Source organism: Protopterus annectens, chromosome 8.part1 (assembly GCF_019279795.1).
Source record: "Protopterus annectens isolate FY-2018-M chromosome 8.part1, PAN1.0, whole genome shotgun sequence".
Taxonomy (NCBI): domain Eukaryota; kingdom Metazoa; phylum Chordata; order Ceratodontiformes; family Protopteridae; genus Protopterus; species Protopterus annectens.
Window position 1 is genome coordinate 116,876,511 of NC_056742.1, and position 18,342 is coordinate 116,894,852.

The 18,342-nt window shown below is 40.2% G+C and overlaps 1 protein-coding gene across 4 annotated transcripts in view; it reads left to right on the plus strand.

The window, feature by feature from the left end:
• The window catches only part of FBXO31 (F-box protein 31), a 1,097,250-nt gene that overhangs the window by 471,213 nt on the left and 607,695 nt on the right, over positions 1-18,342 (plus strand). For all 4 annotated transcript variants that reach the window (XM_044081741.1, XM_044081743.1, XM_044081742.1 and 1 more), the window contains one exon: positions 9,857-10,024. In XM_044081741.1, the coding sequence (XP_043937676.1) occupies positions 9,857-10,024 (168 nt within the window). The remainder of the gene's footprint in view (positions 1-9,856; positions 10,025-18,342) is intronic.

Consider the following 18,342-nt stretch of genomic DNA (forward strand, 5'->3'; position numbering starts at 1 on the left):
GCTGTGAAAGTAGGTAATTCCTGTCCAGTGCACAGCACATTTACAGACAGTACCAATTGTTTTGAGGCATGCCTGAAAGGGATGTTTGGCTGCCCATGCCCGGTCATAGTTCTTTTCCATTGCTTAGTGATAACCTAACAAACAGTCCCACTGAAGGTGATATCACTGTAGTAAATGTAAAAAAAAAAATTGCAAGTATATGATTATCCCTATGCAATGGACCCCCCCCCCCCCGATTTGTGAATTCGTACCACTACAGCCTGCTCCTATAGGTCAGGAATATGTCCATATGCTAATATTTTGGTTCACATGACAGACGGGCTTGGTAAGGTTTTCCTTGATTCTGTGTAGAAATCTACCAGGACAGGGGCTCGATTAGGTTTTCTAAGATTATGAGTAGAAAATCACCAGGTATGTTGTCTGTTTCATAAAACTTGTTTTTTTTAAATATTAGTTACGACAGCTAATAAGCGTGGAATTATGTAAGGGGTGTCTCCTTTTTTAACAATCTGACATACGAGTACGAGCATTGTCTGTTAAGAAAATCTGTGCTACTATGATGTCCAGTGGGATAAGAAGAGGACAATTGAGTTAAAAATGCTCATTCTTCTTCTTTGCTCATGAAAGGAAGAAACCTTCATTTCTAAACACCAGAAATACTGCCCAAGTACAGACTATCAAGGCACACAAGATGCTCACCAGTAAGCATAATAAGCTTATTAGCACTCTGCCCTTATTTAGAGCATTCTACAGACCTGACACCACACATAAAGGAAAAGAGGGGAGCCGAGCTACAGCACAGCATGACATCTGGGATGGTTCAGACCCTGTATAACAGGCACCTACGAAGACAGATTTTCACTCAAAAATCACTGCACACACTTAAGTGCAAATAAGGAGTGAAGTGTGCAAAGTACTTTTAAAGTGATTTAAATTAATTTTCTATGAGAATACCACAAATGAAACCAGCAAATGGAAAATGGGTAACTTCCTTGTATTTATTTTTCCAGGTTGTAGATGGGATGAAATAAGATGTCAAAAGTGACTGGATTCAGACCACTGGGAGATTCAATCACTGGTATGCACTTACTCCCATGCCACTTTTGTACTTCTATGGTGCAGGCCACAGTAGAAAAAGATGTCTTCCTATTCTCATGTTGCAGTATTCTTAACATGAGGGATCCACCGCCTGAGGCGATCTGAACGTCTGGCCCATATACAAAAGCTTAGCCTGGCTGCTGTATGGTGTATGGGACGCCACACATAGGTACCATAAACCGTGAGCCATAAATGTGACATCCACATGCACAGACCTCAGAACTGAATGGCCCAGTCGGACAGTAGTCTAAGGGGAGCTGATCAGGATGCCATCTAGAGAGGGAAAATAAGGAACAGTAAGAAGAAGAAGAGGTATAAGTCTTAAATGGGGGTAGGAGGGAGGGATAGGAATACTACAACATGGAAGAGAATGACATCTATGGTTATAGTAAGATTTTACACAACTATTCTATGTACTTCTATTCTCATGCTGCAGTATTCTTAATATGAGGGAGAGTACCAACGCTCAGCATGTGTAATGGAAATTGGAAGAAGAACTCTCAATGAATCCATGCAGGATGGCTTTAGCAAAGTCAGCCCTAGTCATAGAGATATAGTCCAGCTTGTAATGCTTAGTGAAAGTGTGAACTGAAGACCACATGTCTGCCTCTAGGATACTGGCTGTATCTAATCCTCTGATTTGGCCGATACGGTGGGTGTCGCTTCCATACCCAAAGCAAGTCGCTAAAGATGTTGGCTCTCCACAAATAAGTTTAGGGTTGCAAGGTGGCTACGCAGAATTTTAAGGATGAACAACTGGCAAATGAACATGCTTTGTAATTGTGGGAAGGCCCTAAACAAAAGAGGCAGAGGTTGTGGCTGTCTTTGTGTGGCATTTGACGTCCGTAATTAAAATTTTCCTTCCTAGATGACATGGATGAAATCAGCTTAAAGAAAGAACAAAAAAACAGCAGCCAGAATAGAAAATGTTCCCCAATGGGGTACTTATCTTTTGGAAGACACTGGTGTGCAGAACGAGTGAGCTGATGTTCGACTGGTGGCAGAGAAGTTTTGAGGTCTGTGCATACGGACGTCACATTTATGCCCCACGGTTTATGATACTTACGTGTGACATCCCACACACCATGTAGCAGCTAGCCTAAACTTTCGTATATGGGCCGGACGTTCGGGTCGCCTCAGTTGGAGGATCTTGCATGTTAAGAATACTGCAACATGGAAGAGAAGGACATATATGGTTATGGTAAGATTTTACACAACTATCCTATCATTGTAAATCAGATGTCTTACCTGGTAAGAGAAAACAAGCCCACCTTAAACATTTACATGTTAGCCTGACTTGGGTCTCAGACAGTCAGTCTGTACTGTCAAGTAACATAATACCTATAAACAATGTTTAATATGGCCAGGAAGATTGTGTGTGCAAGTACAAACAAAATAGAGTCAAAAAAACTTTCATTACCAGCTAAAGCATCACATACCAGAATGTTTTGTCTCCTGTGCAGTACTGACTTGCTTTTAGTAGAGCCAACCTGCTGTAATGAAGACAGTGCAACTGCTTTACTACACATTTTTTTACACGTTTAGATAAATCCTAAAATAATGTAGCTATATAAAATGCATTAAAACCAAACATCAGCAGGCCCAGCTCTCACAAGTGCCCTGCAGTCCTTAAGTGCCACTGAACCACCTTTGGCAACGTTCTTAATAGTTTGTTCATGCTTTTTATATCAGTTTTATTTTTATTTATATAATGACTTTGTTAACAAGGTTAGTCCAACTAGACGTGCTGTTTTCACAGGAGACCAGAGATGGTATTCATACTGACTACTGGAAAATTAGTAAGGACACCAGTAATTTCCCTGGGATCTACCTGACCTTTCCACCATGTCAGGCAGGTGGGACCTCAGCTTAATTTTCATCTAAAAGGACAGCATCTCAGGAGAGCAACAACTCCCTTATGCAGTACTAGAGTGTTGTCAGTACTATAAAAAATAAACCCAAATACCTGGCCTCAGAAGAGAACCCATATTTCTCTGAATGTGAAAGGTCAGCATGCATGTGCTTATCCACCTACACTGACTGTTGAAGTATACATCTTTTATCACAAAGCTTGTTTTCTCTCAGTCCAGACTTTCCAGCCAAGGTGGTGAAATTCATGTAGTCTGTTGGAATGCACACATTTCTGCTCATTTACAGGCATATCCAGGGTGAAATAATTTCACAAGATTCATACAGGCAGTCAACAACTGTTAGTATTAGACAATTGCTTCAACAGTAGGAATCATTAAAAGTGCTGTATACATTTCAAGCAAACAAAATAAGAATTAACAGCAATGTTGAGTACTTACATTACTTATGTGAACAGTGAAAAGTAGGATTTACAGTGTTAATAAAGCAATGTGCATTTTACAGTATTTGTAGGACTGATCCAATGTACTTGAGCTCTACTTTTGTTTGTGGATTGGGGAAGTACACTGATCCAACCTGACCATTAGCAAGCACAGCCCAGGTGAGACACCTGCAGAAAGGTACTTAGTAAGCTTAGGCAAATATTGATATAGGTAAATAATAACAATGAGGCATAAGTAAGGCAATTGTGTTTGAAATTATATTAAACAGAGATTAATGTGGAAATGGCAGTGAGTATTCAGTAAAGGAATAAGAGGAAGGGATAGCACAGAACTGAGTAGAAATTATGTGATTGATCCCTTTGGGAAGCAAGTTATTTGGCCTGCTGAAGTAGGTGACTTTTTATGTCCTTTCTGAAAGTGTAAAAGTTGGGGGGAATTGCCAGTAAGAAGAAGACATGCTTAGTGGACTGGAGGATTGATCACAGAGTGGTGAGTTGGGGAGTAGATTGAGTATACTGACTGATGTAGATTTCAAGTGGAAGTTTTTCATTAAGGTTTGGCTTGAGGGGGGGCAGACTTTTGAGAAGAAGCAACTTAAAAAGAGTTGTGTTCCAAGTAGGAAGTTGGCTCTTGGTTTAACAGGAAGCCATTTGCCTTTCATACTGTGGCATTGGGGTTATTTTGGGGGAGGGGGGAGCACTGATGACAAATGGAAATGGCTTATAGGGATTTAGCATTTTTACCAGAGGATTACTTAAAAAAATAAACAACTATCACACTCACACTTCTGCTACCAAATACAAATTCTCTTCTTCTAGAAAGCTGTAGTGTGCAAATATTTTAACAAGATACTTATGAAATAAAAAAAAAAAAAAAGAGGGGCAGTGAGACTTTGTTCATGAAAGCATGTAAAGTATACAAATAAGTGGGTGAGATTATGTTGACAAAACCAGGCAGTAGGGTAGAACTAAACACACGTGAGAAGGCATACAATAAAGGTAGGTACGAGTGAAAAACAAATAGTTAAACTCATGGAAGTGGAACTGCACGGTCGTTAGTCTTGAGATAATGTAACTAATGTGAGCAGCATTTTTACTAATGGCAAAACTGACCAACATGTGAACAAAGCTAGCTTTATACAGAGAAGCTTTTCAAAAGGATTAATACTATATAGTCCCCACTGGCAGAGTGAATTAATTTCAGTCAAGGCTTTCATTGGGTTTCATAAAAATATATATTTTCAGAATCAGAATAAGCAAAGCAGATATTAGTACATTACTTCCATTCAAGACTGCAGTACTGATTAGAGAACACTACTTAGAAAAAAAATAGTCCAAATTTAAATGCTCAATTATTAAGCAACATTGTCTGAAGATCACCATCTGGGATTTGTTTGCAGACTGCAAGCACTGTTGTTGTTGTTGTTGTTGTTGTGTCTTTCGGCTTTTCCCGGTTAGGGGTCGCCACAGTGGAACTCCGGTCTGCTAATGATTGGCAGTTGATTTTTACGTGCCGAGTTGCCAGCCCTGACACACAACCTTCAACAAAGGTACGCCCATTCACGCATGTCTCCACGCAGAAGACTCTCTAGCTGAGAATCGAACCGGACAGCGTCTTACTGTGAGGCGACAATGCTACCGCAGCACCACCACCGCGGATAGACAAGCACTGTGCCAAACCAATATCACAGACAACACAGTGTCCCCCTGAGCACTCCTGTAAGTTGAAACCCTGTGAATCATGTTGGAAGCACTTCATTAATACTCAGGACCACTAACCCAACTGGGCTACAGCTTACAGGAGTGCTCAGGGGGACACTGTGTTGTCTGTGATATTGGTTTGGCACAGTGCTTGTTTATCCGCGGTGGTGGTGCTGTGGTAGCATTGTCGCCTCACAGTAAGACGCTGTCCGGTTCGATTCTCAGCTAGAGAGTCTTCTGCGTGGAGACATGTGTGAATGAGCATACCTTCGTTGACCACAAGAAGTGTAGAGAGAGAAGGTAATCACACCACTAATCTGCAAAAATATAAAACTACTTAAGTTAAGATGCAGTTAAATTTACTTCACTAGATCTGCAATAATAAACTTAAAAGCAAATTTCTCTAACAGCAAAGCATTCATGGTTAGTCTATAAAACCATAATTGTTCTATTTAGAACAGCAATCTTTCACAGACATAATTAAAAGTATTAAATCTCTGTGTAACAAATTATTTCAGTGGTTTTACCATTAGATTTTAGTGCTAAAATGGTTACTTCCTGCTTCTTCCATATATTATCTTATCTTCCTTGTATTATCCTACTAAAAGATCTACTTAAGTGTACCCAACACTGTACAACAGTTTCCACTTATTTTACTGCATGGAGGATTTACCTGGCTGATCATCATCTCCTGTTTCCATTTCCTGTTTACCCTCCTCACATCTGATCATTAAGGCCATCAATTCATAAAAACACCTTTCTTCACTAGCCTTAAGTTTATGATGTGTGAAAATTCAAAGATGTTCTGTCTCCCTTGGTTTAATAAGGAAGAAAAAACATTCAGTGTTCCAAAATAAACCAAAATTCCAATACAGTACAAAATTTTAGCTATCATCCATTTTTCATCTGTAATAACTTTAAAAGTTATCACTATATGAGGGAAAATGCAAAACAGTAAAAAGTTGTTAAGCAAGAGCAAAAGGTTTACTGAGGTAGGCTCTGTGTTTCCACCAAAGCATGACATGGAAAGATTAGATTATAGTAAGAATAAATGACAGCAGTGGTGAGCAAAGGGAGTGAATGGCACCAAAACTAACAGCATATCTGTAAAAGGCATTGGCTCTCCACAAAGATTACACAAAATGTAAAGGTCTTATAACCGTAGAAGTGTTTGTTCTAAATAACCACAGCATCATAGATGCAAAACTATGACTCCTTTCTCTTCCAGAGGTATATAGGTTCATTGATTTTAAATATGGAAACAAGTGCTGAAATAAGTACTGCAAAAATTCATCCTTTGTTAACAGACTGTATCACATTTCAAATTAGTTTGATTTTCCCAGAGACAACGTCAGCAGTACTTATTATTTTCATTTATGCGATTTAAGAAGTTGAAATTTTCAGCTTATAATTTCGTGAACATTCAAAACAGGGACCGAGTCCATCCCGTACTAACAAACCTTTTTGCTTAACATTAGCTTTTTGATGATATGCTAAAAAGTAAAATATGCTCATATTCTGTGTGTATGTAGTTAATTGCCTTGAAGCTGCTCTTTTTTACCTACAAAGGGATGTAAACATTGTTGCAGTCACTGTCAAAAGATGATATTTTAGTATTTTTTTCTTATGCCAACTATGCAAGACACCAGCTTAACTAAGAACAAGAAGCAGAACCCCTAAAGAAAAATGTGAACTCTGAAAAACTGCAAAATAATAAAAACAAAAGTGGGCAAAAGAAAAAAATCATCACACCCTCCCCAATAGGATTCCAGCCTCAACCTCCTCTTTTAGCTACAAATGTCTGGAACTGCAGAGTGGGATTTGGACAGCTCACCATCAAGAAAACAGTAAGTTCACACTATGTGTCTTAAACCACTAGGACAGTAAATGTGAAAATGACTCAAATACACTATTCCCTAACACAGTCTATTCACCCAAAGTCTGTCCTGCAACCCGCAAACCGAGAGTATCCCAGTTTTTAACAGAGAATGTACTTCAAGCAGAATACAGTTGATGGTGCACCCTGTTTGCTAAATGTAGGTTGAGAGGGAATATGTCACCAAATGATTCCTGCTGTCAACTGTGTACTGCTTTGGAGGTATAGTAGAGCAGCAACACATGTTTCTGTTGAGCAGGGATACAAACAAAAAGTTACCTCAAATTTTCAGTAACCTCTGCTGTTCACACACTTGCTGGGACTGAAAACTGTTGACTTTGACTGCTCTACTAGAATGGACTGGTGCAAGCAACACTACTAAATTAGTAGTACAATAGCCAGTTTAAGCTTTTCTTTCTTTTTTCCCCCACCAGATGCAGGATACCTTCATTTTCAAATACGATTGGAGATGCACTTGAAGAAGCCATTCAGGAACTTAGAATCGGTCACTTGACCGACACCTGATTGTGTCTGCAGTCATGATTTACTCACCATGACACATGACTAAGGGGAAAAACAAACAAATGCAAGTTGGATTGGAAAAATATACTACTTTGGTAGCACATTTTATAATGTCAACAAAAAAAAGTTTTTTTTTTTGGTATGTCAGGTCATATTGCAGTTTTAAAAAAAAGGTCTGCCAGAGCATTTATTCTGCCTCTGGTGTGTTCTGGACAGTCTTGTTTATATGCAGGATTTCTGCTGCCAGTGAAATTGTGTATGTGCATCTCTTGAATACTGTTTTTGTTTGTTTCTTTAAAGATTATTAAATGATGGTCTGTAAACATGAGGCATTTGCTGCAGTGTCTTAGGATGCCCATATCTTCTACCAAGCTGGCTACAGAAATATTTGGAAATTGCATATATATGTTGTCCATGCCTTTAACTGTAGGTTGTGGACTGGGTTATACAGAGGTCTCCTTGAGTGGTCTCTGGGGTTTGGCAATAGACTAGGTCAGATTGTACTAACATTTGTTAGTAGTAGTGTGCAAACTAGCTGCTGTAAGCTTGTCTGCACACAGTGACTTTATTTTGGCCACTCTAAGTTAAAGGTTTCAGTTATAAAGATAGTTTTACACATGCAATTTACTTTCTAGATGTGTATCTGTTATGTACAGCACATTGCTAACTTCTTGATATAAAACCACCAAAAAAGATTGCTTGCGAGTGTAATGCTGTAACAAAACAATTTAAACAGACTGTCTTGACAATGTAGTTTCAAGTATTAGGGACCTTTAGTCCAAATTAAAGGGATAATTAAAAAATAAATAAAAAATATAAGGTGTAAGACTCTAAAGATTTAACTGTAGTGCAGTACAATAGAATAAATATTTTATCTAACAAGCGTGGAGCAGGTTTAACTCAGGACCCCCTTAGAGTGTGGCAAGGATGTCAAGCAGATGGGAGCTCTGGGGAAAATGAACAGGAGACAATTTGTAGTAAGAGAGTTTTAATCAAGTGCAATGCTGGTTTGTGGGGTGGGCACTTAGTATTATAGATATATAGAAAACAGTTGGTGGGCAAAGTATTTAAATAGGTTACACAACGGACAATAGCAATGAAAGGGGAGGGAGGGACTTCGGAAGTCAGATTGCCATTAGGGTCAGAAGTCGGAGACACAGCCTTTTAAAACTGGAGCTCTAGTCAGTGGGAGCTAAACAGACTCAAAGAACAGGGTAAAAAAACAGTAGCAATATAAACAGAAAGACACTGGAATGCAACTTTAAGCAGGTACATACAACTGTATAAAGTACAAAACACAAATCCTGGAGCAAAATTCACAATACTTGTCACTACTACAATTGCACCACAGAGTAAGGCACCAGACTACTCAGACATTTAACAGTAACACTGTTTATGGGAAAAATATGCTGTAATAAATGACTAAAAGAGGCTGAAATCTTGTAGTAGATCATAATCCTACTACAACTGTGAATGCATCTACAAGTGCGAGGTCCCAGAATGGGTTCAGAATACAAATAAATTCCACTTATGAAAGTAGAAGTGCAGTGTAAAAAAAATAATGCTAAAATCTTGCCTTTTTTGGTAAAAGCTTGTATCTCACACTTCTGGCTTTCCACACGGATTAACATTTAGTGGTTTCAGGTACTTAGGCTCCCATATATATTTATATATGCAGATATATGTCTGTATGTGTATATACATAGGTACATATATATATATATATATATGTGTGTGTGTGTGTGTGTATACATACACTTTAAAGTATCAGTGCTGTTTCATTCTTATAAGTTGTGATGTTTACTATAGTACAGAATGCAAGCAAATGTTTCCTTTAAATACATTCAGTTTTTGATTTGTAAAATTGCAACAGAAGACATGTGCAACGTTATCTTCTTTGAGTCGTTTGTCAGTTTTCACTTAGTGCTAGTAAAGTAATATGGCGTAACTGATTGCTGCAGTTGGTACTTTTGTCACAGCATCCAGCAGACAGACCTGCTAAGTCTGACTTTGCTGGTTTGTAATCCTAACATTTTGTTTCTTCATAGAAACCTGCAGTGCTGAGTGTTAGGTTGTAAAATAGACAATTGCTTAGCTTTATCACACCTTATGACAAAGAGATTATAAAAGTGTTAATTTTTTTCATGTTTTCCTCTCTACTTTTCCAGGGTTACCTTGGGTAAATTAAGTCTACTAATTAATTAAAACACCTTTTTCATTGCAGGCTAGTTACTTTGATATAGCTTGTCCTGTTCTCTATTCTTATTGGAAAACAGCTAGTCGTTAAGACAGCCTGTGACTGGACATGAAGTATTCTGTGACCAGTACTCTTCTTTACTTTTGCACAGGTAGATGACATGTTTCTCATTGGATGGATGTATTTACCTCCTCATGACCCCCATGTAGATGATCATATGCGATGCAAGCCCCTCTTTAGAATTCACCTAAAGGAGAAGAAATCTGCTACGGTGGAATGCATGTATGGCCACAAGGGGCCACACAGTGGACATATCCAGGTAATCTCTCTAAAGCTAAGATTTCAGTTGAGGTGCATGGAATACTGAATTGCAAATGTTTTGATTACATGGTGCACTGTTTCTAGCTGATATCTTATTTCATCTTTCCTTTGACATTTTGTTTTAAAACGTCGTAAAATAATCTTTGTTTATAACAGACTTTGAAAGCCTGAGTTAGAGGACATTACAGTGTTAATTACTGAATGTGTCACTGTGTTGCTCTTCAGTGAGTGCTGCTAGTTGGTCAGAATAATAAATTCCCATATCTTGTGAAGATCTGCCATATTGCATTTAAACACTATACTGGTATGCAAACATACTTTTCAGGATGAGTATGTTATACAGTCTAGCTCCTTAGATCAGTCTCTACATTTACCTCACTGGGGTCAAGTTGTCTTTTTTTTGGCAGATTGTGTTGTGCCACTTAGTCTAAACCACTTTAAATTTGACCACATAAGCTTTCTGCATTAGATTACTGTTGGAATTTTTTATTTTATTTTTTTGCTTGTAATCACACACACGAGTCAAAGCAAATAGTGGCGGTGAAGGACCAAGTGGCTTTTTGTCAACCAAAGCCTCCTCACCTTGAGACTGTGAAAGTCTTGCTGCCATTCCCATACTGTATGTTGTCGGCAAGAGGGAGATCAAGCTGAGATCATTTATCAACTGGTAATGCTGAAGATATCTGGAGAAGTATCTCCACAGGCTTCACCACCATTTGGGATAGTTTACAGGGTTCCTGCACAAACCCTTCATTGCATAATCTTCCATAATAGGATCACGACATCTTGCTTGATGGAGTGAGACTTTGAGTCCCCCAGCGTAGCTTGATGGTTGAACTTAGGCTTAAAGATTCTACTTCTGGCTGCTCCCAAAGTCAAAGCAGGCTGGCTGACCAGGGTTGAACAGACTCCTGTTGATACTTCCACACATTGTGAGCCTACTAGCATCTTCACATTAGATATTTGTACAACATTTGATGCCTAGTGGAAGATATCCTCTTAGATGTTGAAGTGTGAGGTCTTTGTGAGCACAGTATGAAATCCCTGCAAGAACCTGTGCAGGCCTGTCATTGCAGTTCCACTCTTATGAAATGTTTTTCTCCTGCCATTCAGCACCCATGTTCTTTGCTTCTCAACTGGTGTGGTAGGTGAGCACAGGCCTCCTCTACAGGAGTTAGTGGTAAGGAAGCGTTTCCCCATCTTCATTGTCTTTGGAGAAGGGATTCTAAGTGCTGTGATGTCCTTACCAAAGAGGTCATTGTGAATAAAAATACAAGGTGGCTTCTTCTTTGGAGAAATGCTTAGAGCTTATACGTTATGCAAGGGTTGGTCTGTAGCACTTCTGCTTTCTGCCTGCAAAAAGAGGCTGAGCAAACACTTAAAGGAAAAGATGAAAGACTTTGGGTTACCCCATCCATGAAATCTGTCTTAAAGGATGCCGTTTTTGTAGCCTGAAAGAAATCAGATTCTGCTGTTCCTTCCCCAAGAATGCCAATGCTGTTTGAAACCCCCCAAGCTGATTTGAGTACCTTCCTGAGTAAGCATCCTAATATAAGTTCCTCTGAGGTCTGTGCGGTCTGGCATGGGTCTTTGGAAACCACAACAGCTGTTTACCCTGCAGCTGGATAAGGATTGTAAAACTGTTGACTTGCTGAACAGGAAGGTGTTCTGTCCTAACATGCTGTCCCTTGGGTCTCAGAGATATCTGTTTCACAAATTGTAATTCCTTTCCTCCCTTGTGGACCTGGTTCTGGAAAGTTCAGCAGGACTTCTTGATTCTGTGATCATGGTGTCTGTAGGAAAGGCTGTTGTAATGGTTTCTCCACTGGGCTTTCATGTCAGTTGTTATTTTGATTGTGTTGATGCTGTGGCTAATGTAGCAGCATTTGAAATATGTTTTTTTGCCAGATGATATGACTCAGGGTCTCATCCTTTAAGAGCAAACTGAGGCAGATTGTTCTGAATATCCATTCTGGAGAAAGAGTACTCATTGGCTCCAGTTTTTTTTTATGTTAGGCACAAATGATTCAGGAGCATCAGTTTCAGCCAGTAACATAATAAAGTGATCCTACTTCTTGCCTGTTTTTCAAATGCTGTGGGTCACGATGATGTAATGGCCTTACTTGCATCAAACATTTGAAACCCCTCAATAATTTCACCATGCTATATAAATTCAACACAGTCATTCTGTGCTGTGACATCAGCCAATTTTCATTTTGTTCTGCAGCATTTCTGCGTGTTTTTGGCAAGTGAAGATGTGTCTTGTACTGTGCTTGTGGAAATGTCACCTGTATTAGAAGATGCTAAGGCCGTCTCAATTAGTAGTGATATTTCACATGGTGTTCATGGTAACTTGGTAACATCATGGCCATCTTGCCTTATGAATGTGAGAAAGTGCTGTAGCACTTTGCCCGTATAGTCATTTATGGCGTTCCTTTGGAGGACTGCCTGTATTTTAATAAGGTTTGCCGCAGATTTTTTGTTTTCTTATAATAAGATATGTTGGTGTGTCCACTCTTCTTGATAATTGCCATGTGACCATTTACATCCACCTCCACTACCACCAGCTCAAGCATATTGGGCCCTGGTTTTATATCTGATCCAAAGGATGGATTCAGTGGAGGTAGCTTCTTGATGTTCAGCCTTCATTTTTTTTTTTTGAAATAGGTTAGAGAAGGTACCATGATCAAACTGCCAAAGAACTAGTGCCAGCCTGGAGATTGCTCCATATGTACCTGCTGTTTCTTATGCTCTTGTGTTCCAGCTGGCTTTCAGCTTTTGGCTTTGTGTTTGCAAAGTGTACTAATTTACATAAACTGCCTATTGCCATCTAGTGGCCAGACAGCGGAAAGGTCAATACATTAATTGCTTGGGATTTCTTGAATCAAATATGTAAAGGCTTCATTAGTATAAACCCAAGAATGGTGATCTCCAAAAAGACAGAAAGTCAGCTTTTGTTGTTATGGTTAATATCTTATACAGTTTTTCTTTTGTTACATTATTCTTGCTTTTCTTGTGAAATAAGTTTTGGAGTCTTCTACCAAAGTACAGACAGTAATGCCAGTACCAATGGTGACCTTCCCAATGTCAGTATTAGAACATAAAGACATCCCCTGCATCAGTGCTAGAACAGATGGAGCGCCAGAGACAGAGTTCCTGACATTCTTCTTCATTTCCATCTGCCTCTGTCTTACCTAGGAAATTTTGGAGGAAGAAGAGGCACTAAATTCCCAAAGTTTGCAAAACATTTGACAGATTGTAGGAAAGTTAGAGGTTTTCTCTTTCAGGTACAGAGGGACCACCATAAATAATGGGGTCTATATCACTTCATTAAACAGTTTATTTATTGAACCTCTATTAATCAAACTCACTTTAGCGACAGCTCAATTTAGGGAACGATCATTTCAGTGAATTTTCTCACAGGGAAAGAAACTATTGGGCCATCATCATGAATTTGCCCTTTTCCCCACTATAGTGTGATCTTGGAGTTGGTATATTTAGTAGGGGGGTATGGGGGCATAGCCCCCCACATTGGAGAGGTGTGGGGGTGACCCCCCCCCCTTTTGCTGACTTTTAAATTGTGTAGTGTTTGGTATAGTTGCTAGCTGGCCCACTAGTTTCTTTCCCTGTGAGAAAATTTGCTGAAATGATCATTTGCTAAAGTGAGTTCAGTTAATAGAGATTCGATAAACAGACTGTTCAATAAAGTGATATAGACCCAAATAATGATAGCGTATTTACTAGTTTTTAATTCTGAGTCAAATAACTTGTATAGGAAACATTGGTTTTCGCCCCATACCAGGTATTTTCACATCTGTTTAACATCATCTGCAGAATGTCTTGCCAGTTCCCAAGAAGGCTGACAAGATTTACTCATTTCCTAAGTGTAACGTGGTGTATTAGAATGGAAAAATAGTGAGATGGATACCAATTATGTGCAACCAGATTCATTAGCATGTATTTCAGACTGTGCGTCTTTATTAGGATGTCAGACCAGATGAGAAATATTTGTACAGTTTCACAGGCTAATTGTATCAATCCATTTAAGCTCTACACTATAACTTACATTCCATCTTTTCAGAGGGAGTTTCCCACTTTTGATTTGTGAAGTAGAATTCTTTAAACATTTTTATAAGTATTTATATCTCATTCTGTATTATTCATTACTGCATTTCAGGGTGTTGCTTTATTACAGAAAGCATTACACATTTCAGAAATATATGCATATTACTTTCAGGTTTCTTAATTTTTCAAAATACAAGGATATTTCAACTTTTTTTTGCACTTTCACTTCAATGTGTCACATGCAAAGCCCTTACAGTAGTACAAGGTTGATTTAGCAGCATGTTTCAAGCAAAGCAGTTAACTGTTTTTATCACTGCATTAATATTTTGATGGTATTATCAGTAATATGTTATGTTTTGAATATTTGGGAAGAGGCTGTGCTCTGTACCACTTTTGATGTACTAGGAAATGCAAATGGGATTTTCCCTTCAAAGATTCTGCCAGGATGTTCTGGATTCAGATAAATACTTTCTGACTCATCCATGCTGCCTCCATAAACTCTTCTGTAAACACCTTATTGGATCCATCTTTAAATGCCTCTTGATGCATCTGTTGGGTAGAAACTTCTCAAGTAGAACCATTGTGTCTGATGTTCTTCGTTCCACATTGCTGCAGTCCTTACTATTGGGGGTAGTCCGCTGTCCAGTCGGCCCGAATACCAGAGTATATGGCTGACGTCGGTCAGGGCGCATTAGACTGACGTCAGTACGTCAGGGTACTAATGCGCATGACCGACGTCATATCCTCAGTCTTTTTTGCCGCATGGTCCGATGCAGAAGCAGTTTTGCGAGTGCAGGTTGGCGTTCTGAAATATTTCCGAAACCGGAGTTTCAGACCGAATCAGAGTTGGCTAAGTACCCCGTTGGGGAACATTTTGTTTTTTCTTGCCTCAGTATTTAACCGGATGTCAGAAAAAGTGAATAACTGTATTTCTTGTGGGAAACAGATACCTCATAGGGATTACCATACCTTGTGTATTCCTTGTTTAGGGCCTGAGCACGACGTTGTTGGATGCCGCTCTTGTGCTAGGTTTAACAAACGCACTATTAAGAGGAGGTTAGACTGTGCCAGGTTAGTGTTTGGGAAGCGTTGCAATTATAAAATGCCGTCGGATGCTCCGACGCCCGCTTCGTCCAAGAAGCGCAAGGACAAAACAGCGAAGCCTAGGGTTGATGAACCGGCAGTCCTGGACGTCGGTTCTTTAGAAGGCTCAGTGGAGCCAGAGGTTTTGCCAGGAGTTTTTATGGAGTCTCAGGCAGAAACTTTACTGTTACAGGATGTGCCTTCTCAGGAGGTAGGCCAGGCTGAGGGGGCTTCTCAGGTATCTGTTCTTCCCTCTCTTCCCAAGGTAGTTAGAGCCTCTCCTTCTGTTGCCAAAACTTCTTTGAGAGGTAGGCCAAGTTCAGCTTCTGTGGGGGCTTCTCCTAGCATTTCGGGTTCTGTACCTAAGAAACATATGCTTAAAATGGCAGAAGATTTGATTTCTATGATTAGAGGTTCTATGCCCCCTCCTGATAAGAGGCCTAGGGTGGAACCGGAGTTTGATAGTTTTGAACAGTGTTCAGAGGCTTCTGAGTCTTCTCTGGAAGATTTGCAGGAGTATCCTCCTTATTCTGATTCTGATGTGGATGATTCCACTCCTACAGCTTCTCCTCCTGAGGATTTCTCATTTTCAGAGACTCTGCATTCCATGAGGGAGCACTTTAAATGGGAAGGCCAGGATTACTCTGATTCCAGGAAAAGGCTTAGGGAATTCTTGTTTTACCCCAGCATAGGCCCTTAGCTATACCTCCTGTGTTGAATGTGGTGGACGATGTTTTGCAGAGGCTTCCCTGAACCCTGATTCTTTGCCTCCTGCTCCTGTTAAACCTGATAGGTACTATAGGGTGCCCGAAGCTCATAAGTATTTGTTTAAGAGTCCTAGGGCGGACCCAGAAACTGTTTCTCAGGGGCCTAAAGGTGTTAAGGCCTCTGTGGTTAAAAATCCTGTTCCCACTGATAAAGAGGCAAGGGCTTTGGATAGGTGGGGAAAGAAAGTGTATACTTCTTCCACTCTAGCCATGAGAGCGTTGAATTGTCAGTTTCACATGCTAAAATATCAAAATTATCTCCTTTCACAATTGAAATCTAAGGTGGATGCTTTGGCGGAAGGTATTGAGTGTAAAGAGTTGCTGGATTTGGTTCATGTGTCTGAACAAGTGGGTAAGCATTCTTTGCAATGTGGTTTTGATGCTGTACAGGCCTCCTCGAGGGTGGCTGCCACTAGTTCTGTTCTTCGCAGGCATGCCTGGTTGAGGGATCAGAATTTAGCTGAGCATGTTAAGACAAGGATTTTGGATGCTCCTTTACAGTCTGATGTATTGTTTGGTTCGCCTGTGGAAGCAGTTTTAAAGAAAATGGAGGACAAAGCTAAGTCTATGCAAACTGTTAAAGATTTTTTGCAGGTGCAGCCACCGAAGTTTAGTAGAAATTGGCCTGCTAAGGGTGGACATATCCTGCTTATGATTCCCAGTCTAGGGTAGGTCTAGACGTGGTAGGGGCAGAGCTCAAGGTTCTTTAGGCCTAGAACAGGAGTTCACCTGCTCAGACTTCTGGTGAGGGCAGGGGTCAGTCCTTTCGTAAATAGACCCAATGACCTGCCTTTTCAGCTGCCAGTAGATTCTCGCCTGGCAGCTCCTTTGGGAGGAAGACTGTCTCTTTTCAAAGAAAATTGGGATTTAATTACTCAAGACAGATGGGTGTTGGATATCATTCACCACGGTTACAGGTTTTATTTCCATACATTGCCCCCTTTCAAAGGCATGCCAGACGTTCCTCCTCCACAAAGAAAAGAGGCTCACAAGCAAATTTCTCAGTTACTCCAGATGGGGCCATTCAGCCAGTCCCTGTATCAGAAAGGGGCCTAGGATTTTATTCTCGCCTGTTCCTAGTACCAAAGAAGGGGAACACGTGGAGACCAATTTTGGATTTATCTCTCCTCAACACTTATCTGGACATTCCCAAGTTCAAGATGTTGACGTTACAACAGCTTTTACCTCTGCTGGGCAAAGATCACTGGATGGTAACTTTAGATCTCAAGGAAGCTTACCTTCATGTGCCTATAAGGCTAAGTTGCAGGAAGTATCTGCGGTTTCGAGCTGGAAATTCTCATTATCAGTTCTCTGCATTGCCCTTTGGCTTATCTACTGCCCAGAGTATTCACAAAGGTTCTGGCTCCAGTGATAGCTTACTTCAGGCTACAAGGAATTCAAATCTATCCTTACTTGGACGACTGCCTGATTCTGGCTCAAGAAAAGGAAGACCTTCTACAGCATCTGGAATTTGTTATAGCAGTGCTAAGATGCCTAGGGTATTCTGTGAACGAAATAAAGTCCAGTCTAGTACCCTCTCAAGACATGTGCTTTCTGGGTGTGAGACTGAATACAGCAGCCCAGATGGCCTTTTTAACCCCGGACAAACAACAGAGTCTATCACTTTACTTCCATCTACTATCTCATCAGTCCGTGCTGACTGCAAGGACAGTCCTTCAAGCATTAGGGTTCATGGCATCTTGTATTCTGGTGCTTCCCAATGCCAAACTGCATATGAGGAAGCTACAATGGTATCTCAAAAATGTATGGACACAGCACTGCCAGGATTTGGACACTGTCATTCAAATAATACCTTGCCTTCAAAAAGAATTTTTGTGGTGGGCTCAGGAATGTCACCTAAACAAGGGACTCTCTGTGACCCGGCCAGAGGCGAGTCAGATTTTAACGACAGATGCCTCGGACATTGCTTGGGAGCTCATTTAAATGGAAAGTGGATACAAGACAAGTGGCCTGCCAGACTACAGCATCTACATATCAACATGAAGGAGATGTTAGCAGTCCAGTTTGCATTAATGGCTTTCAAGGAGTTACTTCTTCCAGGGCAGGTGTTGATTCTAACAGACAACACAACTGTCATGTGGTACATCAACAAGCAAGGGGAACACATTCTTATCCTCTATGCAGGCAAGCAATGATTTTATGGGAGACTGCGCTAAGCTTGCAACTAACTCTTCAGGCAAGGTTTCTGCCAGGAGCACAGAACTCCTTAGCAGATGTGTTACAGACAAATCATGGATCCCCACGAGTGGAAACTGGATCTTCATGTATTTCAGAAATTGACAGTGTCATGGGGAACTCCAGACATAGATCTGTTCGCTTCCACTAAACCACCAGCTGCCAAAGTTTTGCACAAAGGGTTTCATCACACAGCTTGAAAGTG